This window comes from Corapipo altera, unplaced genomic scaffold, assembly GCF_003945725.1.
Source record: "Corapipo altera isolate COAL_440 unplaced genomic scaffold, ASM394572v1 0, whole genome shotgun sequence".
Classification (NCBI taxonomy): Eukaryota; Metazoa; Chordata; class Aves; order Passeriformes; family Pipridae; genus Corapipo; species Corapipo altera.
Genome location: NW_020884872.1, coordinates 38,644,817 through 38,672,628, shown reverse-complemented (window position 1 = coordinate 38,672,628; position 27,812 = coordinate 38,644,817). Strand labels below are relative to the sequence as shown.

At 36.9% G+C, this 27,812-nt stretch overlaps 1 protein-coding gene across 5 annotated transcripts in view; it reads right to left on the bottom strand.

The window, feature by feature from the left end:
- NALCN (sodium leak channel, non-selective) overlaps positions 1-27,812 on the bottom strand; it is a 223,288-nt gene that overhangs the window by 162,681 nt on the left and 32,795 nt on the right. For all 5 annotated transcript variants that reach the window (XM_027644562.1, XM_027644537.1, XM_027644531.1 and 2 more), the window contains one exon: positions 20,956-21,110. In XM_027644562.1, coding sequence (XP_027500363.1) covers positions 20,956-21,110 — 155 coding nt within the window. The remainder of the gene's footprint in view (positions 1-20,955; positions 21,111-27,812) is intronic.

The following is a 27,812-nucleotide window of genomic DNA, read 5'->3' as shown; positions in this document are numbered from 1 at the left end:
AACATCTTATGAAGGCTATATTTATTTATTCTTTTTACTTTAGGGTAGGAGAAACAAGCGTTTAAGTGAACCTAGACAACCAAAGCTACTGCTTGGCCCTAAAGCTCTATTTCTGTTTCATTTGGTTCCTCTGCATTGTAGGCACTTGTTCGAGGATGTACTCTCTCTCTTAAAATGAAGAGATCAGCCCCTTTCTCATGAATGAATAAAATTTTCAAAAGCATTTGCATGAGATTTTACCATAATCAGCTGTAAAAATGTTGTCATCTTAAATAAGATGCTTTTAAAAATCCCTCCCCAAAGAATCGTAATTTGATTTGCTCCACTGTAGTGCATATCTGAATAAGACCATATTCTTTTATGTATAAAAGTTTCACCAAAGGACAACAGCAGAAAATCTCACCTAACAAGACCTGCTGAGTATTCAGTGAATGGAAATAAGACAGTAACAGCACTTAGATCAATGCATTTCTGTCAGAAAAAGACTAGACAGTAAAGCTGGTGAAGGAGACATTACAAAAACAGATCCATGTTAGAAATCTCATTAGCCTCCACACATCTGAAAAACAGGTGCAAATATACGGTGTCAAATGCATCTTAAGAGACTAGTCAAACTGAAGAGACAATATCTTCTCTTCCTAAACTGGAGAAAGGAGCTCTATGATTGACTGTTACAAGAAAACCCAAATGACACTCACTTGATGACTTGTTTAGCTATTAATGAAATAAGGACTCCCTGGTGCCTTTTACATGCCACTAGAAGTAAAATAATTTACCTACTTTGTTGATGTGAGGGAGAGGTTTGCCCACTAGCCTCATTCGTGCAGTTAGAGGGAGTGCAGACACAGAGAAGTGGTTTAGTGTGCTGAATCCCACAGTATCTTTGTTAGATAAGCATATTTTTAATTCTGTTTCAGAGATGGCTGTATTAAGTTAGAGACTCTGAGACTCTCCTCAAACAGCAACATAACCAATGTCTAAGATGTGACTATCTTAAAGATTTCTGATTTCGAACGAGCTGGGTGTAAAGAGAGAAAAAAATTATTTTTTTTTAAATAAAAACCATACATGGATGTCAGTAAAAATATACAACAACTTTTTTCTTTCCTTCTGAAAACAAAATATTGAATTGAAATGAAAACCTATTCTTTTAACATCTGACTCCTTTTATTCTTAACTGTCTTAAAGAAAGTGTTTGCATGACCAGAGATCTACTGGTTATCAAAAGAATTCTTGGAAGCCTAGCACTAATAGACTAAGCAGCTGGGAGGTTTATTAGGAGATGAAAATCAAAACCTTTGGCAAGAAAAGCTGTATAAACTGCCAGGTATTTCTTGGGAGAGAGAATGTCCAGAGTTTTAATACGCTCTGTTTAAACATTGTTTTCAATATTACCTCCTTCTTCAGAAATCCTTTTTGATCTTTATGCACTATTGAAAATAGTTCCACACACATCCATAACAGAAATTTCCTGGATTTCTCTCTGTCAAATCAATGATTATTTTTTTCCCTTGGATAGGCCTTTTTCTTTTTTTCTCAGCATTAAGTTTACCTGCAAAGATGTTTATTCTTTGTGTAGGTGTGTGTCAACTCTGTGCTTTGACTCAAATCTGCATTAATTCCTTATAGACCTATGATATTTAACATATTTTTTCTTAAAGCTTTTTGCTAAAGTAGAAAATGTGGCATTTTGTACTGAGACACATGAACATGTGGTTTGAAAAAAAAAGGACTGTGCATGAAAAAAAAGTTTTGGCATTGCTCGGTGAAGTAGTTTCTCAAGAAATATAGATCAGATCTACTCCTAGAAATTTTTTATCAAAGCATGAGCTACACAGACCTCATTTTCCATATGAAAATAATTTTCAGTGAGTGAAATGAAATCAGAACTTTTAGATCTGAAGTTGCAAAAAAGTGCTATCTATAAATTCAGGGCTGATGTTCAGCATGCCATTTACTTCACAGCGATTACCTCTTTGTCTCCTCTTCAACTTTAAAACAACCCAACTTTGGAAGTCTATCCATTCTCTTCACCCCTAAAGGCATACATAAGGACACTTACTGCTGGACATTATAAACACACTGTTATCCCCAGTAATGTGTCTAGAAGTCCTACCATGGCTTGGGTAGAAATTTTGTGTTGTTACATTATGTCCCCATATTTTTCAGAACAAGAAACAAATCCCCGATCCTTACTTGGAATTTCTGCTAGCACATTTCTGTAATATTTTAGAGGAGAAAATTATGATCACAATTTTTAAATCATACTGCCCAAAGTTAGTCATGTGAGCTGTTGTTCAGGTAGCTGGATATGGTTGGATTTTTTGAGATGCTGAAGGAAGCAAGATCAAAATTTTTGACCCTGGCCTAATTGCTAGGGCTTGAAGCCAAAGAGGAATTTATCATTCCTTTAGTAGAAACAGAACTAGATTTACCACACAAATTCCTGCAAAACATAAAAGATGTTGGGAAAAAAGTGTATTTGATCAATGTGGCGTTTTCAAAACACTTATTAAATTGCCTGACACATTAAAAATAAAGCTAGAGATTGAGACTACAATATGTAGTCACAAGAAGAAAGTACAACTGTTTCCACAATATCTGAGAGATGGTCTTCCTAAATGAACACAAATGCAATTGAGAACCTGAAAGAAATGTCTGCTTCCAAAATTGACCATCAGACAGATCTGTGGTGCTCTGGGATTAGAACTCTTTCCAGTGACTTTCCCAAGAAGTTTGTAAAGGTATCAAACTAAATGCTTTTAGTAGGATTCATGTGCTCAGATCAGAATTAACTGAAATAGAGGAGAAACAACTGCTAGCAGGCAATAGCAAGTACTGGAATAACTGAAAAGACTGTAGAATTTGATTCCTTGGAGTTCTTTAAGAATACATCAGCTAAGCATCTATAAGGAATGACATAGGTACAGGTGACTCAATCGTGGGGTGGCAATGAGCTTGACCTTCAAATAGATATCTTTTTGAGGTTTGTACTAATTTTCTCCAATTTTAGAGAATTAAAGAATTCTATAAGGCCCATGCAGCATCTTATCTTTACTAGTTATTAAAAATATATATTAACATGGATAAAGTAATGTGTTTAGGCTGCACATAGACACTACCTCTTCCAAATGCTGCACATAGACACTACAAAAAAATGGAGTTCAAAGTGCAAAAAGTACCTTGCATTAGGGTTTTGCAGAGCCAAGTTCCACTGCTTCTGAACCAGCTAAATCATATTCTTCAGCAAAAACCCTTTTTCTTTTTCTTTGATAAAGGAAGCATTCATGAGTCACAGGTTGTGGATCTAACTTCTGTAGAAGATGTAAAGTAACACTATGAATAAATAATATGTCACTCAAGACATGATTAGATGATAAATTAACTCTGTCCATAAGGCTCTGTCTGTAAGACTACTATGTCAAAAGTACCACAGCCACATGACAAGAAGCACTGATTTACTATAAGCCCCTTAGAAAATACCCTTTTTCTAGGGTTTCACTTTTTACTGAAAGGTTACACACTGCAACTTGCACTGTCTACCTGCACCCCAATTTGTGCAACAACAGATACTATCTGCTCTCCTACTTCCAGAATAAAGTTGGTATAATTGCAGCATTTTGTGCCTCCCTCAGGGATGCTGACAGTAACACATTTATGTACCCTGCCTCATCCTGAGCAATTGCTACAGTGGGGCTTATCACATGTCAGACCATGGCCAAGTCTACTGCAAAGCAGCACTCCTGCAGCACTTAGCAGTGAAATATTGTAGCTCCTGTTCCCTGACATTATCTTCCAGTGGATATGCCTGTACCACGTGTAGCTCCCTCCAACCTGTGCACAACTCCCGTACTATTCCAAATAGGCTTGCATGTCTAACATCTTCCACAGGCTGACACTGCCTCATGCCATACTCAGTATCTTCGATACAGGATTATAAAGCCACATCCCTGGTGGGATGTGACAGCCACAGGGATGTGACACAACTCTCATGGGAACTTTGGACTGAGAAATCTCATATTTTTTTAGTTATATTTTAGGGCCATTCATGAAGTCCAGTGAAGATCAAAACCAAGTACTGTACATATGGATACACACACATACAGCTCTTGAAGGGACCAGGCTTGAGCAGTGTAAACACTTGTCAGCCTACATCACATTGTGTATAGACCAAAGACCAATGCCAAGTAGATGATTTTATTAGTGAAAATCCTGCCCCTGACATAGTTCCCTAGTTCACATTTCCACAGTATATGGCTCAGCAGCACTAGGCTTGCAGAAGATACATAGCCAAATATCTAAGTGCGAACACAATAGAAAGTGCCCAAGTTCAGGCTGCCAAAAAATAGAAAACACAGAGGGTAAAAATATAACTAAGAACTTGTCTCTGACCATAAAGAAAGACAAAGAGTAATACCGGCATTAGAACAAGTAGACATGAATATGAGGTAGGTTGATTTTAGGCATTTTCTCATCATCAGAAAAATGAAGCCCTGAAAGAGTTTTTAATCTTGTTTTACCTCTTCCTTCTAAGTTGGAACTTACTTCATAGTTTTATGAACGATGGATATGACACAGTTCCCTATGGTCACAAAAAAAAGTGAACAAGAGCATCACTGAGGTTCTTTCTAGCTGAAAAACAAGGTTTCATCTGTAAATGTGATGATACAGGCCATAAGCAAACTCCTTCTAAGTCCAATAAAGTCCAATTTTTTAAATAACATAGACCGAATCCACAAGGAGCAGATAGTAAAAAAATAAAATTCATTTTCATTGGCTTCCTGACAGGGAAGATTTCTAAGAATGCTTCTAACGAAGTTATGCAGGAAGGATTAACACTGTGGTCTGTTCAGGAAGAAAGCAGCAATGTGGCTCATCTAATAAAGTACTGCACCACAGCTGGGCAAGTAATTCTTTGTACAGAGACTGGTTTTGTTACAAAATATCTGTTTACTCTGAACTGCATTGAAATTCTCTAGTGAAAACTCTTTCCTGGCTTTCACCTTCCCCCTTGTACCTGAGGACACTGTGGACAGAGCTGCAATTGTGCATCTGTTTATGGTAATTGAATTGCATATGAAACCAACAATATCTCCATGTTCACTACAACAGCCCTAACCACTTGAGCACTCTAAAAACTGCTGTCAGCATAGCTGGTCAAATCTATTTACAATTCTAATATTTAACTAAAATGAAGGACTGTTTAAGGATGCATTTAGAAGGGGGAAAAAAAGAAAAAAGAAAAAGAAGTCATAGCTCTTGGAGATATCAAGAGGCCACATATCCATGAAAGCATGTGTGTTATGGATTTCATAGAATGTCTAAGGAATGAATGAAATCAGAAAGCAGCTGGAGAAAGACATGCTGTTGGAGACTAGGTTGCCTGGTGTAACATAAGGCATCTTATCTGACAAATCTGGCAAAGTATTTGAGAAGAGAATAAAAAACAGACAGGTGTGAAGTAACTAACACAGTCAATTTCGATTAGGTTTAAGACACTTGTGAAACTATGGTAGAAAGCAGGTTAATCACAGTTTGAGTAAGTGCACAGTACAAGCAACATTCTTCACTGGATAAAATGACCAGGTGAAAGACTGCAAAGACTAGTGTGACTGTGAAATAACCATACATATGTCTATTAAATTAATCCTACAAGCATCCCACAGCAACTCATCAAAAACAGTACACTCCCCCGATACTCCAAACTCTCCAGGATTTCTGAGTTACCCAATGACTGCAGGCAATACCCTTAGCTATCTCCAGAGCATTTACATCTTGCTGTGTGAATGTCAGTGAAATAAATATTCATGGCTATGGTATAATAATGGTAGAATGCTGAATTTTAGATGGTTTTTGAAGTATTCCATTTCCATTCATTGCTACTACCCCTCCATGAATCATCATTATTGATCCATAGTTTTGTATCAGATAATGAGGACAAAAAGGAAACATCCAAGTAATAACAGAATTATGATTCTATGTGAAAAAATGAAAATAGAAAAAAGAAAACACATTTGGAGTTTGTTTTAGAGAAGAGGATTAAGCAGTAATAATACAACTGAAGCTCTTTGAGAGATGGTGATAGGCATTTAATTAATTGTCACCTCAGAATTCTAAGTAAAATGCCTAAAACCATCAGATGTAAAACAAATATAATAAATATGTTTGTATGCACAATATAGCAATGGCTAATGTAGAAGGATATGTAAGCAGTACACATACCAGTATTAAAACCATGCAATGCCTGCCACAGGCAGGTAATTAGAAGAAAGCACACTACAGTTTATCCGAGGAGACATACAGAAGTCCTGTTGTGACTAATCTATCTTATTTGAATTTGTCAGCCCCTGGGTAACTTCTGTCAAGATGAATCAACTACATGTAGAGTCAGCTCCTCAAGAAATAGAACACATTTCTGAAGATTTTACTTTGTGGATGTTACCACAGAGCATCTATTCTCTATGAATGGTTAGATGTCCCTGTCCCACTGGTGACTGACAAGATCTTCTGACAGTAGATTTGCTAACTGTTTTCACTTCTTCTGAATTTTATACAAGAAGTGATTTAATTCTTTCAGTATCATTGATTTAAAAAGTGTACAGCTTAGCTGAAAACAGGGGCTCAAAGTCATCCAATCTCATTGTAGTTGTTTAAATTAAGCGTCAAAATTTGGAGCTAAGTTACTGCAATCTTCTTTACAGTGGTAAGGAAAAGGTGACAGCTTTGTGTAGTTAACTCCTTTTCAGATGTGGACTGAGATTCTTAACTTGAGGGTTGATATAATGACGAAATGAGGCAAAGAAATGACCATTATGGTACTCTCTATTGCAAGGTGACAGTAGCACAGATTTGTTGGAAAAGTAAAGGATAACCTTCTAAAACAGCTTCTGAATGTAGTAGAAAATTCTGACCGTACCACGGGAGATGTATGTTGACACTTGCCAAGATGACCAGTCACACCTTCCCTAGAGATGGAATAGCCTGTTTTCAAAAAGTCTTAAAATCTGCACAGTATTAGGAAGAACCTCCAAGGCAGGTTGAACAATCAAAGACTCTGTCCACTGAAAAATATCTGTAGATATTTTAGGAAAGATAGCAATTATCTGCATATTGAAACAATTCATAAGACAAAAATGCCTCTGTGGCAAAGAAATCAAGATGTATTTCCTAACACAGTCCTTAGTATAGAAAAATTGTAACTATTTGTTAGATGTCTTAAAGTCTTATTCAAAAGATTTATTCAGATCACCTGCTAGATACTGCAGGATCTAGCTCCCAGTTTGTTCACAACCAAAATTTATGATAAGAGTTAAGTATATGTAAGGTATTTAATGTTCTTAGGTAAGACTGTTCTTTCAAGTCATTCCTATTCTTTCTCAGTTGCTGTGAGAAAGGCAGTAACTAGAAGTGAATGGTCTTACTTTTTTTAAAGAAGTTCACATGGGATTTGAAATATTATACTGTTCTTTTAGCTTGTAACCTAGATCTTTTCAAATACCACTCAGTGCATACTAGATACTGTGTAAGAATTTCTTCATGTGGCAATTTCATGACACTGACGATGGAGTAGAATACAGTAACTACACAAAGTCCCTAAGAACAACAGGCAAAAGACACTTAGGAAAAGAGACATTCAATAGTTAAATATTTGAGTAACACAGTGCACAATTTAATGAAGAAGGAGCATGGTATTACACATTTGCTGCAGGGTACTGCAATGGTAGCAGCATGTCTGAAGCCAGTTACCACAGATGAGCTGATGTGCTGGAGTGTCACACCTAAGCTGCTGCTCTGTGAGTGCTCCCCCCGCTAGAGTCACCATCTGTGAACTAGATTTTCTGGAATAGCATTACTCCCCCTTGTTCCCCAGCAGAATTGGGAAAGCCAAGCTGCAAGCTGGCCCTGTGTTATCAAATCAAAGGTCTTAAATCAAAGATAATTTGGTAAGCTACTCTAATTACAGTAACAGAGGGCATGTTGCATGAGTATTGCACGTTGTATTTCTAGTGGGTGGTTTAGCTCGTTTCCACCAACCTTATGAAAAGGATAAAATAATCAGATCTCAGGAGGCAAGGTAAAAACCACATGTCCCATGCATTACACAAATGTTGAAGGTCAAAGCCTGTAAACTGGTCACATCCTGAAGCTTTTGTCTGAAAGTGAAGATCTTCCACTGTGAAAACAATTACCTCTATTACCCAGTAACTGCAGGTTTCATTATGCAGAGCTATATTGTCTTAATGGCACTGACTGATAATTAAACCGAAAGGATCTAATTTTCTTGGTATGGAATGACAGGTTTCTAATTGCCTAACTCCATTCTCTGTCTATTGGCTAAGAGTTTCCTGCTCCTTAGCATGGCTGAAATTAGTCACACCTTTGTTTCTGGAACGTTCACACACCTGTCATACCTTCAACTTTCATTTCCATTTTTTCATATTGTTCTCCATTCCTTGTCAGACTGAGTTATTGAGTAGCTATCCACACAAATAGCTATTGTCTTTGACATAAGCCTTTCTTCAACTCTCATGCAGAGTGAAAACTGGTGCACTGGGAGGTTGGTTTTGCTTGAAGCAGTTCTTTCTATTTGTTTTCTTAGTAAATCCTCATTAAGAAAATGGTCTTAATGTGCATTTATTTCCCTTTGACCGTGGCATTCCTAGCATGCATGTGTCCCTTGATTGCTTTACTTAGCCTCTCCAAGTTATCTGACCCTTTGGTCATGCTTTCCATAAGAATTAGAAGTAAATTGTAATAGCAGTACAAAAGAAAATTTCCTCCCTTGCCTTCACAGAGCATGTATCATCTCAAAATCACGCTGGAAGGCCTTGCTATGCTGGAGAAGGGGAAGCAGAAAGTAAGCATGAGAAGGTCACCTGTGGAAATAGTATTTACACTGCTTGTAACACACACAGCAGCAGTGGGCACTGACAGGCTGCAGGCCCTCTGGAGGATGCAGTGCAAAGGCTGCTGTTGGCTAGGGGTGCCCTCTGGAAGCCTGGGTCCTGCAGAGCCAGCTGCAAGGTCTCCAGCACCACATTTCCCAGCAAGCTCCATTCCAGGCTTCCTCAAACTGTTATGCTGGAGCAAATATGTCCTCTTGCCATGCAGAGCAGTAGGGAGCAAGAGGTGGGGATATTGAAGTGGTTCACTAAGAAGCAAACAGCTGGCGCCAGTGAACTCTACTGCACTGGGTTTTTTTGTTTTGGGGGGGAGGGATGTGTGTGTTTGTTTTGGTTGAGGTTTTTTTTTTTTTTGGTTTTTTTGTTTTGTTTTTTTTGTTATTCTTATACTTGTGATCTCCTACTGATCTCAGGGGAAAACTTACTTACATAGAATTTAAGACTATCCTACTTCAGCTAAATTAAGAAACAGTACATGAAGTTTTATGTCAATAAGGAATTGATATGTGCGAGGTAATAGAGCTTACAGTTCAAAAAAATCCAATCAGATGCAATTAAACCTTGCATTTGACCTGCCTCAACTTTCCTTTTCTTATACCCATCTAATAAGACTGCCTTTCTGCCCCACTTTGCTCTTTCACCTTTTCAGCTTATGATCAGAGACAGTTTATGGGCCTTTTACCTAAAAGTAGCAAGTATGAATTTATTTTTTTTTAACATTGCCATTCCCATCATGCAAGTACTAATCAGAGGGTATATTAGAAAGAAAACTTCAAAATATCTACTTTCAAAATGAAACCTAACCAAAAGAACCCTTTCTGCATTCCCAGGCACAGATGGAAATGAAAGAGAGATAGAAAGATGAAGACAGCAGAGACATTGGACACATGATTAAATTCTGTGCAGCACACTATAATAACACAAGTGATACATCAAACTATAAATAACAGCAAAAGATGTCCACCAGGAAAGATCAACAATTACAAACAAAACAGAGAACAAAATAAAAAGTAAAGCTTTCTGGAAAGTTCTTTTATTCCATTATATATTTAGCTGCTGACTCTAACACAAAACAGCCTGAAATTGCAGGGGAAAGTACGTTCCACTGAAGCCTCTCAGCAGCAGTAAAGTTTTCTTTGACTGTCAGTACAACTGTACTAATCTATTCACATTAGTTTCACCCGATTGCCTGGTTTAATGCAAGACTCAATTACTTTGGGATTAACACAGCAATAAATTACAATTCTGGAGGGTTGCTCAAATTACTCTAAGTTTCCAAACCTCTGCAACTTCCCACATACCATTTGTTAGTGCAAGAGCTAATTCAATGGACATTATTTGTGCAATTTTTGTATGTCTCTAAACCATTGCTTAAAACTAAAAAGTCTTAATTAACTAAGCAACGAGAATGGCCTCACTGAGAAAAGTGAAGCCTAGAGAAACATCAAATAGCTAAGGAAGTTTTTTTGTTTTTAATTCACACCATTTATTCAGTTTTCTAAAATCACAAGTATTGTCTTATTATCCTTTGTGAAAAGTTTGTGGTTGTAGGTATCTCTGTGTTACTCTTCCAAAACAGAAATACAAAGAGCTCACTGTGACCATCAGTAACAGCCAATATTTACATCCCAGTCACATCCTTGTATCCACTTATTACAAGCAGTTTAAGTAGTCGGTGTGTGCTGTAGAGTGGCAGGACACTGGTGCCTCAGCCCTGGGGGAGACTGGAGCTGCCTTCTGGTCTACATATCAGGTTTCTTTCTCTCACAACAAGCAAGCAGAAATAAAGAAATAGAAATGAAATATGTCTCTGGTATAAGGTTATGACACAGCCACAGTATATCGGACCAAGACCTCAGACATGCAGGCCCACCAGCTGAGACATAACCTTTAGTTTAAGCCATTGGCATTCCATTGAAAATTCATGGCCTGACATAATGTCCTTAAGAAGGAGTTGTTTCTAATCTGCCAAAAATTTCTCAGGAAAGACTCTCTATTAATACATTCACCAATCAAACTTAGTCTACATCACCCTCACAAAGACACAACAGATTTGACTCCCTTCAGCAAGAGCAAGAATTAAAAGAATTAAGAGACAAATTTTTCAAGAAACATGCCCCCATCCAGAGCCTGCTCATTTTGGCATTGTGTTCCCTGCAAATCAAGAAATTACCTGTTTTCTCCTTTCCACAACACATGGAAACTCACTAGCATGGCCTTGCTAGAGCACTTCTATTTTAAAATGATTCTACTTGTTTAGATGGAATTGTTATACTAAAGAATAAAACTGAAATAATCTGAAGAAGTCTGGCAAACTATACCTCTTCACTGAAAGGCTCATCAAGCCTTCGTATTTGAAAGGCATGTTCAGTCCTTCTACAGCAATAATAATTATACCATGTGCCACAGAATTTTTGCTGAACAGTGCTAATTGCCACTTACCTTGGAAACACTATCAGCACCAAATTGTTTGATAACTATCATATCTCATCTCTACTAGGAAGAAATAGTGAATCATATGCATTTATCTGCATTTTATAAACCTTTCTGTATAACTTTTAAGTAAGAAAAACTGTATTTTTTGAGTACTCTGTACAGGGATATTCACTTACATATATAGAGGTTTATAAACCCCATAGTATCAGGTTGCAGGAGCAAATGACAGCAAAAGATAAACAGTATACATATTTATGGTCAAAGAAAGTTAGTAAATAAGGGCTGATCCCTCAGTGTCTGCTCAGAAGAAAACTCCATACTGAGGATATCAGCATTTCTAAAACCAGTCTGCTGTTAGCCAGTTATCCTGGGAAATAGCTTAAAACTTGTTAGTGTGATTACAAGGTTTATGAACCCTCAAATAAACTTAAATCTATATGGAGAAAACAAGTATAATGAGGACAGAGCTCTCTCCAAATAAAGAAATAATTCTGCAGAGGCAACAACCCAGTATAAGTGTCTTTGAGCCCCCCTAATGCGGTAAAACAGAAGCACCTCTATTTGGAGCTGAGCTAAAGTTCACATAGCAATAAACTATAAGCATTCATTTAAGGGAGACAAGTGACAAGCATAATGTGCGACATCCTTGCCAAGCCATAGAAACAGTGACCCACCACCACAACACCCCACAATACTGCCGCCGTGGAAACTGCAGAACTGGTGACCCACTTGGAAAATTCTGTGGTTAATTTTAAAGTTCCTGCTAATTTTTCTTATTTGAAAGGCACAGAAATAGGATCAAAACACAAAGTCTACTTTGCAGAACGTGGAGATAGGTCAAGAGAAAAAACTTATTGCTGTCTGTCGTCTGCAAGGTGTTGGTTTACCAGACTCTGCTTTCCTGTGCAATGCAAGAGAAGCATATGCCATGGACGCTGCCAAGGCTGGAAATATTTGTGCTAAATAAGCACACTTTGATAAATTAAGTTTGCCTAGTCTTCATTTCTGTTTCTTCTCATGAGCAACAGTCCTTTCCTGGTGAACCAATTTGAGAATGAAATTCATATTATTTTTCTTCTTTGACAACTCTGAATATTCTTTGGTAGCAAAACGAATTTTCTACACAATGCATTGCTAAATATCTCCATTTTGTCAATTTAAGAAAATTTCAGTGAGAGAAAAATTTGATCTAAAAGATATTATCCTGTATCCTGCACAAGATTTAGTACTAAAAAAACCACAAGCAAGCATAATGTAAAGACAAACAGAGCTTCCAATACTTTCAGACTCACTTGATGGCAAAAATTACATATTCTGCTGAATAGCATAATGGAAAAGGGTATTTGTGAAGACAGTTGCTACTGCTTTCTGAATCTAAGCCTCTATGCAAACTGGCATTTGGAACCTCAAAGGAAAGAGTGGCTAAACAGTGAGTGGAATCAAAGATGAGTATCAAGAGAAAGGAATATTATGTCAAAAAATTCTCTTTTGTATTCTGTGAAAACTGAATATATTGTAGATCTGCATTTTTTCACTACAGGGAGAAAGAACAGGTTTAGAATCATATTTGGGAAATAGGAAAACATAAAAGCAGGAGTCAAGTGAAACAGTGGTCCATTTCCACTGGATCACCTTGTCGTAGAAGGATATCAAGTTAGTCAAGCAGGACCTGCCCTGAATGTTTATGTTTTCCTAAGTATATTTGTCTACATTTGACTTCCAACCACTGAATTTCACTAGTACTTTTTCTGCCAAATAAAATTAAATACCAAAGAAAAAACGAAACTCACAAAGCCTTCTGTTATTAAACTCTTTCTGATGAGAAACTAAACATGGCCTTGTAAGCAGGTCCTTAACAAGCTGCAACCAGTGAAAACGCTAGTGTGCCTTAAGCCCAAACAAAGATTTGTTAGTTGATTCCCTTTCAATTTTTTCATTATATCTAAGGAAGAAACTGAACTTATTTACTTTATTAACATACCCATGCTTCATTCCTCAAAGTGTTCACATCCTTCTTAAGTACAATTATTTTCCAGGTTGAACAACACAATGAAGATTGCAAACTGTTCTCACCTGCACAGGGCATATAGACTGTTTACTTTACTCCTCTGTGCTCACCAAAACCCTCTACAACCTTCTGAAGGTGCATATGTAAAGGTGACTGTCATGCCTAAGTTTATTTAGGTGCCTTTGGTGGTCATAACCGGCAGGCTTTTGGTACTAGGGGGCACTCCAGAGCAGGGACACTTATTAGGGGACTGCAGCCCATGGCTAAGTCCATCCTGGAGCAGAGGAGATGATTAGTAAGGAAAGAGCAGCAGCAGAAGAGTAAGAAAGAAGGGGCAGCACAACCCCCCCAAACATTATGCATCTACTCCAGATTCCTGCACTACTCCCTACCTCACATGCTGCAAAAACACAGGAGAGGAGACTAGGACACTGGGAGTAGAGGTATGAGGACTGAAGCTAAGACAGGTGAAGGAGGAAAGATGTTTTCTGTGTCTCTTTAACTATTTGTCTTCCTTGCCTCTTAATACCCGAATAAGTAATTATACTACCTTAATTGGCAGTAAAACAAATAAGTGAAATTCCCTGAGTGGAGACTCTTTTCCCCACAACAGTGTCACAGATGGTGTCAGGGCCCTATTGCTCTCTGTCTGCAAGCCTAAGAAGGAATTCCATTGAAGAAAAAATCTATCACCATTTTTGAAATAATGGTTTTCAGTGGTTTCTCAATCAGTGGAGTAATGGGGCATGCTTTAAATCATTTTGGCTCACATTTAGAAAATATGTGTTTTATTACTAGATAGTCTGAATGGCTTCCCTAATTACATTTGACACCACACATTAACATCACTATCATTTGTCATATTATCACATGATAACTCCACAGGCTGCAGTCATGGATGAAGGTCTCCTTATTAGACACTTTACATGAAAGTGTGTGAATGAAAGAGTCGTATAACTGGAATAAGATTAGACCTGTTTACTAAAGTATTTAATACTATGATGTACTTTCTAGGATAAACAGAGCATGAAGACTCAATACATGTATCAAGCATACATATCATCTATAGAATAAAAGAGTCTGACCAAAAATTTTGATGAAATTGTTATTGAATTAATGCTTCTTTCATAAGGCTCAACTTCTCAGCCCTTAATGGGTACAATTAAATGGAGGCTCTGACTAAACAATTACACGCCCTCATTGCTTTCTATTATTCCAGATACAAAATGACTGAGGGCCAAGGGATTCAGGCTGTGGTGGTGATGCTGATCTGCATTTCTGTCCATCTATGTCTGTGCAAAATGACACCGGCTTCACTCAGGTAGAGATGATGGTGTGAAAGGGCAGTGAAGGGGGGAAGAAGGTATGTTGGGAGGCTGCTAAAAACCCTTTCAATCCTTTGCACTATCCGTTGTATCCCCTACTTTGAGCAAATAACCTGCAAATGTAAATTTTTTTCAGTTCATCAACTCATAATTTCCTTATGGACCTTGACGTCTCAAAGCTGGCAAAGTAGGCAGTTGCTTAGGACAACTAATCAGTCAAAACCCACCTTCCTCTCTTGCCTGTGCTCAGGACGTGGAAAGACAAAGTGTCTGCTAATAGCGCCACCAAGAGCCAAGCAGCCTGTGTGGGGGTGACAGAGACAGCCTCTGCCACCTGTGAGAGGCACTCTTCTCATTCAATGGCAGTAGGAATGGCAAGTTGGATTTTCAAGCGTTTTATGTTGGTATGCCTTGTTAGCATTTAGCCTCTTAAATGTTAGAGGTGATTTTATTTTATCCATTTTGCTGTGAGGTGGTCCATAGAGAAAAATTGGAAATAACTTCACAGAAGAATGACAAAGAGCAGGTCTTTATAGAACTCCCTCTAGTAACCAGTTTCATGTTGCTTGCTTTCTGACGCCTGCAGCAGGAATTCCTGCTGCTGCAGACTCAGAGGGAGGGAGATGGAAGGAACCATGCTCTGCCTCAGTCGCTGCATGGAGGTTAGCAGGGTATCCTTACAGAATGCAGGTTTTTCACTTTGACCACTGCACTACTAAATAAAAACATGGGTCACTTCCACCTTACCTTTAGACTACCATTTACCATTGAAATTCTGTTATTTGTCTCCAAGATATAATATGTGTATGTTTATCTCCTATATGTAAAATGGCCATTAATATGGTAGTTTTTATGAAATACTCTTTGCAGGTACAAGAAGTAATTAGTATCATTTAATAGGGTACTGGCCCTAGCTATTGACAGATGGGTCAATAATATAGGGTAGAATTAGATCTCCTTTTTCTCCTTTCAAAAAGATCTTTCATGGCCTAGAACTTCTTTGGTTTGCTTTGTAGAATATTTTTTAACTTTTAGGTTTCTTTATTCAGGACTCCCTTTTCCTTTTGAGAATATTTGAAGCAATATGTAGCACTGTAAATCATTAAAAAAGCCCTTCTCTAGGACTACGTGATGAGTAAAATCAGTAATGTAGCTGTAAGTGTACATCTGTAGATGATTACAGATGCACCCATGAGGCATGTGGAATGATTACTAGCTGATGTTTCAAAAACCTGAATGCATAAGCATCTGTACTGTACTGAAAAGTACAGGTAGGGATGAAAACTGTACAGGATCCAATGACAGTGCGGATTTTGGTACATTTGTGTCTATGAGGCACCCCTTCCAACAGTACCCATAAAGACAGCTCTGCCAACACCCTTAGTGTGCCCCTGATAGCAATTACTGCCATATTAAATAGTGACTTAAAGTAGATGCACATTCAGATAAACAGTGAAATACAAGGCAGAAGTGCTTGTCGCAGCCCTCCAATTGCCAAGATTTGCATACTCTCATTTAATTCAACAGTTATATTTATGCTTTTTAGGTATATCAGATGCAAATACTTAAACAAATACGTGACTAATAATTTGTACAATTACTATTTGTTCACAAAACAAAAGCAATTTTTCTCAATATTTAGCTCAACTTTTTTTACATGCTTCATGATACTGTCATGCTATCAGCTATACCCTATGAAATCAAACACAGCTAGGAAAAATACAGAGAAGAAGATAATAAAATCAGAAAAGAAACAGGCCATCTGCGAATGAACCTGATGCTCTCAGTGGGAGACAAGGCTGAAGGCTGTTCTAATTTTTTATAGAAGTCTGAACTGAAACCAGCGAAGAAGTCTGAGAAAGCAAAGAGCTTGACAGTACCATACAGGTATAGTCAATATTGCCACCCACATCCACACAGCCAGCCAAGCCTTTCATTCATACACTTTCTCTTACTCCCACTCAGCCCCATAGGTAGTGTTCAAAAAGTCTTTCAGGCATCCTTATGGATAGAAGAGGTAATTTAATATTAAGGCTCACACTGGGTAAGAACAACACATACTTAAGAAGACAAGTTCTGTGTCAAACTGTTGGAAAGAGTACTTGGGTTTCTACTGAGTTCATGAGCAACTTTCCAGGAGAAAGCAGTAACTTCCTGTAGCTTCTTATCACCTGTAACCTGAAACAGCTGAAGTCAGTTTACCTAGATGGGCATCTTGTTCTTTCCTTACTACTCCTTCCTTCCATTTCAGAACTTCACAGAGAAAGGGATTTGAGGTACTGGGACCTTAGCTAATTGGTTCCTGTTTCATTAATTCTTCAGTTTCCCAAACACTTACGAGATAGACCTTTGTGACTTTTGCTTATAACTTTTCCAGAGGTATTGCCAGACAGAACTGTCCCAGCTTTTAGTAACTTCACTCTCTTTAGAGATTTACATTGATAAAGTTGGCAATACTAATTAGTGTTTATTTCATCCTACATGCAATCTAGAAATATGTACACTGAAGAACAGAGGCATTAGCTGTAGATATATGCTGATGTGGCCCATGTTCGAAAAATTATCTTCACAAACATCAGGTGTAAGTCTCAATATATTAATATATATTAAAGGGTACAGGCCCTGGAGAACATATGGAGAACCGGAGAACAAATTCTATCACTGCCGTACAAATGTAGAATGGAGGCAGGTTTTGTAAAGAGAGAGGAAACACTTGATGGTCTACATCTTGATTTTAAAAGGCTTTTAACATTGTCTCACCATGGCAACGTACAGGAATATGGCTAGGTGATGCTGCTCTGTGATGAGTGGAAAACCATTTCTTAGGTGTACTTATGAACAGTTATTAATGAAACTTTGTCAGAAGAGTAAGACTCATCAAACAAGGTTCCAGAGTCTGATCTTGGTCTGTTTCTATTTATTTTTTCACTCTTGACCAGGTTGATAGAAAATAAATTACACTCATCTAATTTCAGATACAAGTAAGTGGAAAGGCACAGAAAGTATTCAGGAGGAAAGAATTAAAATTACAGATGATCTTGTAAATTGAAGAAATAGTCTGGAAAAACAAAAGAAAGTATGCTATTCAACAGAGACAAATGTAAGGGTTCACATTTAAAAAGAAATAAGTAAACAAATAAAGGATGGGAAGCAGCGATGGCAGCTCTTTCAACAGGACGCAAGGGCTGTAATAAATCAGAAAAACATGAATCACCCACAGCATGTTGTTCTGAAAATGGAAAACATCTCACTGGGATGTAGAAACTGTAACAGAGCTTAAAAACACATAAAGTAATGGCTCTACTGGGGTATTCTGACAGTACTGCACTTCAACAGTGGTGAATCAGCCACAGAAGGTCTAGAGAAGGACAGTAAGAACAATTTAAGGTATAAAATATAACAGCAAAAGACTGAAGCATTTAGAGTTATATGGAGGTATAAGGAAAGATGCAAAAAAGCTATTTTTTTTAAGGTTTTGTCTATGCCAATAGCGAATAAGATGAGAAATTATGACCTTAAATTGCATAAAGAAAGATTCAAGTTATCCTTTAGGAAAATATTCCTAAGAGTACAGACAATGAATCAGCACAATAGGGTGCCTCGAAAGATTATGAAGCCTGCTTCTCATCAGAAGGGGATGGCCTAGATTGTCTTGACAAGATGAATTCAAGCCCCATTTATCAGTAGTCTATAACTATGCTCTTCCTTATGCAGGACATACCTACCTGCATGGAAGCATACATAAAATAGATAAACAGAACACCTCAAAACTAAAAATAAAAAACTTGGGAAAGAAATAAATTTTATTTTCTTAAATAAGTATTAAAACTTACACTATTATCTTTCCAATTTCCATCCTTTTAAAGCCAAAGCCATTTATAAAAGTGGGAGCAGGGTATGGCTAAAATCAAGGTATTTCCCAAATATGAAACTACCTAATTGGCATAGCCCCCAGTATTAAAATCTCTATTAGCTTTTATCAGATTAGGACAACTTGGTTTTCACCCAGTAATAAAATTGTAAAAATCCCTCCTTTTTTCTTTATAGAGAAGAAAAATAACAGAAATTATCAAATTCAAATGTTCATGGCTTGCACTTATATGCTGCAAACTAAATATTACTAATTTTACAATAGTGGCCAAACTGCTATCTCTTGTGTTTCACGTAATGATAGATTTCAGGATCCCACAGGATAGGCTATATCATAACATCTTCAAGTAAAAATCAATGAATGTATACAATAAAACAGTATAGTTGCATAGAAAAGACTTCATTACTTACCTGTTAATTACATACAAAGGTGCATCACAAAATGGATATTTATAAAATATTCATAAACTCACTGGTTATAATCCTGTTTTATAACACTCCTCATTTGAGGAAGCGTGTTTAACATTTTGTAGCAAAGCTTGTGTCTTACCCAGTATTTTAAAGTTCAGTAATCAGCTTTCAATTGATATTCAATTTACTGCTGGCTACTGTACTGAAAGGTCCTGTATCCTGTTTAGCTATTTCTAGACAAAAACAATTTATCAGTGACAAGTCTCCTAAGTCTACTAGCAATCTCTGACCTTTAAAATGCAACACTCAAAAAGACATTGATAAGTGTGACTGTGACTCAGGAGACCAGATCTTCAGTCCTGTTTTTTTACCCAGCATCACAGGCATGGACAAACTATTTCACCTGTCTTTGCCAACCTGCCTCCATCAATAAAAACATACTGGCCTCCTTTATTAAGCACTCTGGACCTCATTCAAATCATCTACCCATTTGAGCTTGTCTAAGGCATTGTAACTGCTTTTTGTGGGTGACTAGGTAGGCAGCTAGAATAACACCCTTCAATGCCACAAATAATTTCACATGTCAAGATAAGAAGAGTGATTTCAATCTGAGGCCTAATTCCACTGAGGATACATCTATCTTATGTTCCCCTGTCAAACCATCTTGAACTTGAGAACTCATGTGCAGATGGTTTTAGGTTCTACTGTGAACTCAGCCCACGTTCATCCAGGCATGGCAATAACTCTGAAGGTTGACTGAGAGATTCGACAGGGTTATCCTTTGATATCTACTGAAGAAAAAGTTTATATAAAATTTGATACTATCAGTAGTGCTATTCAGCTAGCAGTACTCGTACAACTGGTACGCTTCTGACTCCCAGAGGAAACAGAACAGTGCTTGGTTGAAATCAGGTTTTTCTCCCTTTCTCACAAGAAAAAAGAAAGGACACAAATGGCAGTTGCTGTCCAGAAATTATCTGGTATCACAGAGTACTTCTTGTAGCAGGATTCTGAAACTATTTCTTGCAAGTCTCTGGCTCGTCCTGTGCAACCTGGGAACCAACTGAAGTAATTTCAGCTGTAAAGGCTTTCAATACTCAAAAAACCATTCTGGATTACAGTCATTCAGTCATTAAACCTTTTGACTACCTTCAAATTCAGCTGGGGACAAGACAACAGTCTGGAGCCCATGCCAGGAAAAGTGAAAAAAAAGGCTTATCAAAGTCAAAGAGATGGATCAGAAGGAATGCAGCCTGTGCGTATGCTCTATCATTCGAAGGGACTTCCCTATCTGCCCAGAAATAAAAATTTACAGTTGCAGGCTCCTATTGGACCTTCATCTGTTAAATAAATGTGAGATAACCAAAATGTTCTGACAGAGTAACTGCATATTTTCCATTGGGATGTGGATCTTGCCACAGCTGCCCAGGCTCTTGCCACCTTTCCTGATTTTTTGTTCTACACTCATTTCCCCATGGGGATAGCATGACACATGGCATCTATCAGAGATCATATTCCCCTGGTTACTCTGCAGGGTTTTTCACAGAACACAAATTGCACCTGTATTGCAAAATCTTCCTGACTCTCAATCATTTTTCTAGGTGACGTTCTGACTAACACAGCCTGGGTCGAGATTGGCACAGATACACATGATATCACTTTCTCACTCCTCTTCTTAGTAACAAGATAATTATCAAAGTAATTCTGGGTCTTTTTTTTTCCCATGGGAATTATTACTAAAATCAGACAAACAGGATGAATTATATAGTCTAAAATGAATCATAAATAAAACATAGAAATTAGTCATCACATCCCAGACAATGTAAAAATGCATCATAACTGCAAAGCAAACAGCAAGCTTCTCCTTCTGGTATGTGCTCTATTTGAGCAGAATACTGACTGCACTTGATGTCTTTTCGGCACAAACATGAACTATCTGTTCTATTAATTTTAAAAACATTTTTAAATGGATACTGAAATTGATTTTACCAGTAAGACAGACCTATCTCATTAAAGCCACTGTAGCCCAGCTCTTGCCTGCTTAGTCCCAGATCTTCAAGGTCCATGCATTTAAATCCTGGTGGGCACTGGTAACCTTCTTCTAGCTCTCTGGAACAGTGGGTGTCTGGGATAGCTAAATTATTCCAGGTTACATTTCTGTGAAAAATACAAAATTAAGGTGTTACATAAACTAAGACAATAGCAAAACTAAATATTTGAAAGCGAGAGGACTATAGTGAAAAGTATATGAGCTGTTATTTTTACTATCTGATGTTCTTTGGTATACACTATTTTCATTAATTAAGGACTTATTGTAAAGGGCAAGCTAACACTCTCCTAAAACTTCAGCCTATGTAGAGATAGTGCAAATACTAACAGCAGAAATTTCATACTAATGCCTAGAGACCCCATAAAAACAGAGACTCTTCAAGAAATGGTGGATTTGACATTCAGCTGTTCCAAATGCTCTTTAATGCAATTTGGACACTTAGTGTTTCGGGCTTCTTTGCAGATCCTGAGAGTGTGTTCAACTGCAGTCAATACTATGACTTTGACTTCCAAAGGCATTACCTGTGCTAGCTTTGACACTCCTTAAAAGGATCACTGTGAATGACTTGTCAGTCACCTGAATATTCAGCTTGTAATTTGGTCAGGCCAGGTTTCCACCATGGATGGAGGGTCACAGGAAAGAAGTCAAACCATTACATGTGTAGTATCATTAGTATCTGTGACAGGCTCTGCTATGACTGAAACAGATCTGATTCTTTTAGACCAGTCCAGTAATGATTTGGTAGAAAAGGTGAAAACATTTTAACTCGTTTGAATTGGTTCAAACTGATATATGTTGGTGACTGTAACACTGAAAAATAGAAAGATCATGAGATAAGGGCTAGTGCCTCAACACAATGTGTTGATCACTTTTTACTGTTGTCAGAGGCCGAGCATCACTTGTCTTCCCAGCTCCTCTGGCAGCTGTGGCTGAGCTGCTGGAGGCTCTGTCATGCTGGACCACAATGGGAGTTTAGTTAGGCCCAACACTAAGGGACATAGAAGCTAAAAGGAGAGGGAGGACAAGTTTGTTGCTCCTTGTTCTGTTAAATATGTGCCTGTGGCACGTACACATAAATATGGCTTATCTAAGTACTCCAAACTTTGGGAAGGAGAAGCTCAGGCAGCTGATTCCTCCTAATAATTTACAGCACCCAGTTAATAATCACAATACATAGTATTTTGCCAAAACCAAACACTGATCGTCCTATTTCCTAAGTCGCAGTTTAGTTAAGAGGTAACTTTAGCAAACTGTCCCCCTCCATCCTGAGCATGTCCCTGTTAGTATCTGCAAAGCAACACAGCACAGAAGTGGGAAATCTATGTACCTTAGGGCAAATATACTGAAAGACAATATATTAGCAGTAGTAAAAAATTACAGTATCTATACGTTGAATTTAGAATTAAAAGAAACTATTAGGTCATCTAATCAAACTTCACTTTGTTTCCCTTCTATGAAACCTTATAGCTTGTGTCTGTCTCCTAGATGCGTATCTATTCTTGACTAGCTTGCAGAAAAACAATCATAAGCATGGAACCTTTTTTTTTATAGCAAAAACTGTTTCACTGTTAAAAAATGTTCCTACTTTATCACCCTAATTTGTCTGTCTTCAACTGTTGGCTTCCTATTCTTGTTATACTTTTTTATGCTAGACTACACAGAACCTTAATTCCTAGTATTTTCTCTGTGTGAATCCACTGAAAAAAAATTAAGCACCTTTCAGTATGCTTCTTAATAAACTAACATTATTGAGCTCTTTAGGTCTTTTATTGCAAAGCATGTTCTCCAGCGTTCTTGTTTTCATGTTTTTCTATTATTCCATCAATTTTCAAATATTAAAATAGGATCAAAACCATGTATATAATATTAATCATAATTTGTATGAATTCCATACATAAAGGAACATTCATTAATTTTTCTTTCTGTGTACAGTCTAGGAAAGCACTGGCTTTTTCTTAACATGATGTTACTGGGACAAATATGAGAGCATACCTTGTTATATCCCTTCATCTCAAACTCTCATGTAGCATCTATATTCTATAATATTTCCATCCTCTTTTTATTCCAGAGGCAATAGGCCGTAAGTTTGGCTTTCAGTGATCCTACTGCTATAACTTTGCATTTGGCTGTATTGAAGCACATTTTGGTTTGTAGGATCAAGGTAACCAAATGACTCTGATAACTTGTCAGAGTGTCTTGTCCTTATCGTCATTTATGTTTCTATCCTTATTCTTAATTTTGTACATGTTTCTCCCTCATTGATTCTGGTAGATCATGATAATCATTTCACTCACAAGTATTTTTTGAAATATCAGTTAATCAATTTTCAGCCCATTTAGCTTGTGCTTTATTGATATTATATAGTGCAAACTTTTTAATCAGTCATGTTATTGAATGAATTGCTTTACAAAGTCTAAGCTAGGAAATTTTATTAGACAAATCTGTAATCTTATAAAAATCATGTTACTATGATGAGAATTATTTTCTGTAAAACCCTTCTTCCTTCCATTTATTATATTAACTTTCTTTACTCTTTACCAATTAGACTTTTTATCAGCTCACTCTTTCTTTTGTCTTGGTTGATGTCAGGCTAACCAGTTTTGCTGCTTGTTCTTTAGAAATAAATGGCACACTAACATTCTTCCGGAATTTCCCTGCTATTTCAAGATTTATTAAAAATTAATGGAAGAGATACCCTCAGTTATTTGGGCCTGTTTATTTGAATAAAATTATCCCTAGCAGATGCTTTCTGATATTCTCCTCAGTTACTAATTCTTGATTAGTGAAATCTGTGTTTGCCAAGCTAAAATGTAAAATATGGAATGTTGCCAAAGCTTAAGCTTTGTGTTTATACTCTTTGTAAAGCCATGAGTCCTGTAAGTATGCCTATCTTATTTTTAATGTGATAAAAATAATTAATAGATATCAGAGACAATCTGTTACCAGAAAGGGTTGAAAGCTTTATAGTTGTAATTACAGATATAATTATGAAAAACGTTAAATATGGATGAAGTTTTCACACTCACAGTTTAAAAGATAAAACAGACTTTGTTGTTGGATTAAAAACAGAAAACTGGTTCTGTAAGTACAGTACATGATGACTTTAGACTTAAATTTGAATAAAAGTAAAACATAACATTTAAAAATGACCCTTGGAATGCTAAGATTATAAAATATCAGAGGAATATTGGTGCCTAAACAAATTTGTAATCCTTAAACTAGAAAAGTACTCTCTGAAATGTCTTCAGCTGTAACCAGTGATTTTGGGTGACTCTGCTATTGGAGTCTCTAGAACCTGTAATGACTCCGGCAGCAGCATTGTCCTAAGCTGCAGTCTCTTTCTGCACAAACTAGAAGATCTGTCAGTAGATCTTAACTGCAGTACTACTCTCATGCACTGAAGTTAATGATTATATATGTGTCTGACTTCAGTGACAGAAGAGTTTGCTGACACTGAGTATACTTGGAAAACACTACACCCAGTAATAATGATAAACTACTACTGCAAATTTTAGAAATACCAATATAACTGATTTATATGTTAATATTGTCCTTGTTAAGCTGAGGTCATAATGTGGTAATAATTATGAAAATGATAAATAGAAAACTTCATTATAGAAACAAAGCTGTTATAATTATTAAAGTACAATATTATTATTCTATCAATTGTGCAGGAGCAGCTGTTATTACTGTTAGGTCTGTAAAAAGAGTACTAGTGTAAGAAAGTGGTCTAGGAACCATCTGTTAATAGCAGTTGTACGTTCAGAGTTTCCCACTGGAGAAAATGGACTTGACTGGATCAGCACAGTAAGAATTAAGATATGACTTTGGGAATAAGACATGTTTAAAAGGACAAATCAAAGGAAATTTGCCTAGGTGCTTAGATTGTTTTCATGGTCACTAAGCAACAAATAAACTTTAATCTTTCTCCACATTTGTTTTTTTTTACAGGGACTCAGATAAAAAGCAAGCACTTTTCCATCTAGGCTTCCTATCTTTTAAGTACCCAGAGCCTCTGAAAACAAGTGTAACTTGGAATAAAAAAGAAATATTTTAATATTTTTGACTACCTAATGCTATTGGCAGCTATACAGCAGTTGCCATCTGAGCTTCTGAGAGGATATATTCTAAAGACAAAAGTTATATAAAACTTCCCTTCTGCACGATGTGACTGGTAATTTCAGATTTTCTGATTTTTATTGTTATAAAATTACAGCCAATAATTATGGTTATGCCACGAGTATCTTTTTTTCTTTTTAATTCTGTAAATTCTTTAAATTTTTTAAGGAAAATCTTTTGATTGGAAAACAATGTTCTATGCTCTAAAACTGGCTGGTGGCATAGGGAGAAAGCAAACTAAGGTTGATGACTTGGATGGCAATAGGAAGTGTGATTGCTTTTTTTTTTTTAACTTGAAGGGCCTGATGCAGTTATCCACATGTAGGCATTTGGTGTTACTGATGTATTCAAGACACTCAAGCAGGGCACAGGTTACCATGATGCATCCCAAAAGCACAAGCAATCTGTGTGAGGAAAATAAAATTCAGTTACAAGTCTTGGGTATTTGCATGGACTCAATTGCAGGAGCAGCTTTAAATCTAGGATGCAAAGTGTTGGTGATTAAACATCTTATTCTGCATTTGATGTGAAAATCTGTACTTTTGTATGATTAAGTGTTATGAGTAAGGCATTTGCAAAAAGAAGTTAGTATTTGCTACCCTAGCAATGAGCATTTGCTGTATCAGATCTGTGACCTGGGAGATTCTGCTACCATTTAATCTGTCAGTCTATACATATCTTGCACTTATATTTTGTTGCTTCAAATAATTCTCTACAGCATTGTTAAAATCAAGATGCTTGTGGCACAACTGACCTTACTTTCCCACTATGAATTCAGCTTGTAAATTACATCTCATTTCATAAAATACTGATATGATATGGAATTTAGAGCCTAAAATAAAAAAAATTATGGGCTATATTAATTGTCCAGAATGGTGCAGTGAAGTTGTTCCAGAGCAGTAGATCACTCTGGTTTTCAAAATGATGACAAATTAATAGATATAATTCACCTATATATGTAAGAGAGCGGTATACTAATACTCATGAGACAACTTGTCTAAAGTCAATGTAGAACCACAGTATCACTTCATCAGAAAACACTTATTGAGAGATCCTAGGCCAGAATCCACTTAATCTGAGCTTCAGGAACAAGTTATCTTCACCATGGAGCTCTCTGAGTTTATTTTAAGTTATTGCTAGATTCTCACTAGTTTGTTACTTTGCCCTTGTATTCTGGCAATATGGCAAAGCAGAAGCATCTTTTAGAAACATGTAGAAAAATGGAAATTTTTTATCAAAATTGTATGTTCAGAGTTAGATGTCTAGCAGAAGAGGAAACTATTAAGTCTTGATATCTTAAAGAGAAAACTCTTATCAGTCATCTTATCCAAACTTATTTCTGTATTAGTACTTTCTATACAGCAGTGTCCATTTTGTGTTTAGGTTCTATCACTTTCTGAATTCATTACTTGACATTAAATCACAGTTATTGAGAGTAACCTTTAAAGTCTTCAGAACTGCATAATCTTTCTCTGTTCTCAGAGGTTTTTGTTATCCTTCATCATATGCTTGGTGTGATTTTGATGATGCAGGGTTCACAAGGTCCCCCAGGTCACTAATGAAAATGGATAGCACAGAACACAGTGCCAATTCCTCTGAGATCCTAGTCAATGTATTGCTCCCTGTTTCACAGCTGTATGGTTGCTACTTACTTGCTTCATGATCTACCAGCCATTTTTTGTGTCTGCTGTGGTATTTTTACCAATGCAGTAGCTGTTCAGTCAGCAGCTGTGCTGTGCAGTACCTGGTTTTGGTGCAGAGACAGACATAGGGTTCCCTTCAACTAATACAGAAAATCCTTCAGCTCCAGCTGTCATTTTTACTTGTTGACTTCTTTACCTAATCAGGCAACTGGAATAACTTTTTATTATCTTATCAATAAATATCCGTCTTAGTTTTTTATTTAATTTTCTGGATCTGGAAACTACATGAGTAGCTTGGTAATTTTGAATTGCTTTCTGGTGATATCTTAGAAAATTAACAGAATACCAGAAAAAAAAAAATCCCTTTTTTCCTCCTTTTCTATTTTCAGCAGAGAAATCAGGCTAACAGAAAACAGGAAGCTAGAAGCTATGTTGGGTAATTTGTCTCTTAAGTTGTCAAAACCTCTCTTTGAAGAATTGCCTTAACAAGGAGAAGGTACTAAAAGATTGCATTCACATGGGCACATGATGGTTGAAAGACCAGTTTCGCAACAGACGCTGTGTAAAACAGCCACTTTACTGCCAAGACACATCAACTCAGGTTCTTCTTGTGGTGTACGTATGTATGTATGTAGTCAGAATGTTCTTCAGGCAATTAAAAACATGTCAGAGTAACAGTCCTATGTCTGTTGCAACAACCTTGTTATTGAAGGATGTCTATCAAGTGATGTGGAGTCAATTATCTCCTTCTGCATCCTTTGCATTCCTTTGAAGAACTAATTTCTGAGCTTGTTTGCTGGGTTGATGCTACACTCCATACTGCATAGATGCTGCACTCCATACTGCACTCTATACTCTGCATAGAAATATTCAGTTGATCTACTGGGATGAATTATTTCTTGTTCATAATTTTATCAAGGCACCCTATTGAGCAAGATGTTTAAGCACATTGCCTAACTGAACTTTTGAGATGCTTAAAATTAGTTATGTGCTGAATCAGCATCTCAGTACTTAATTGATGTTGAATACGGCCTATGAAGGAATAAA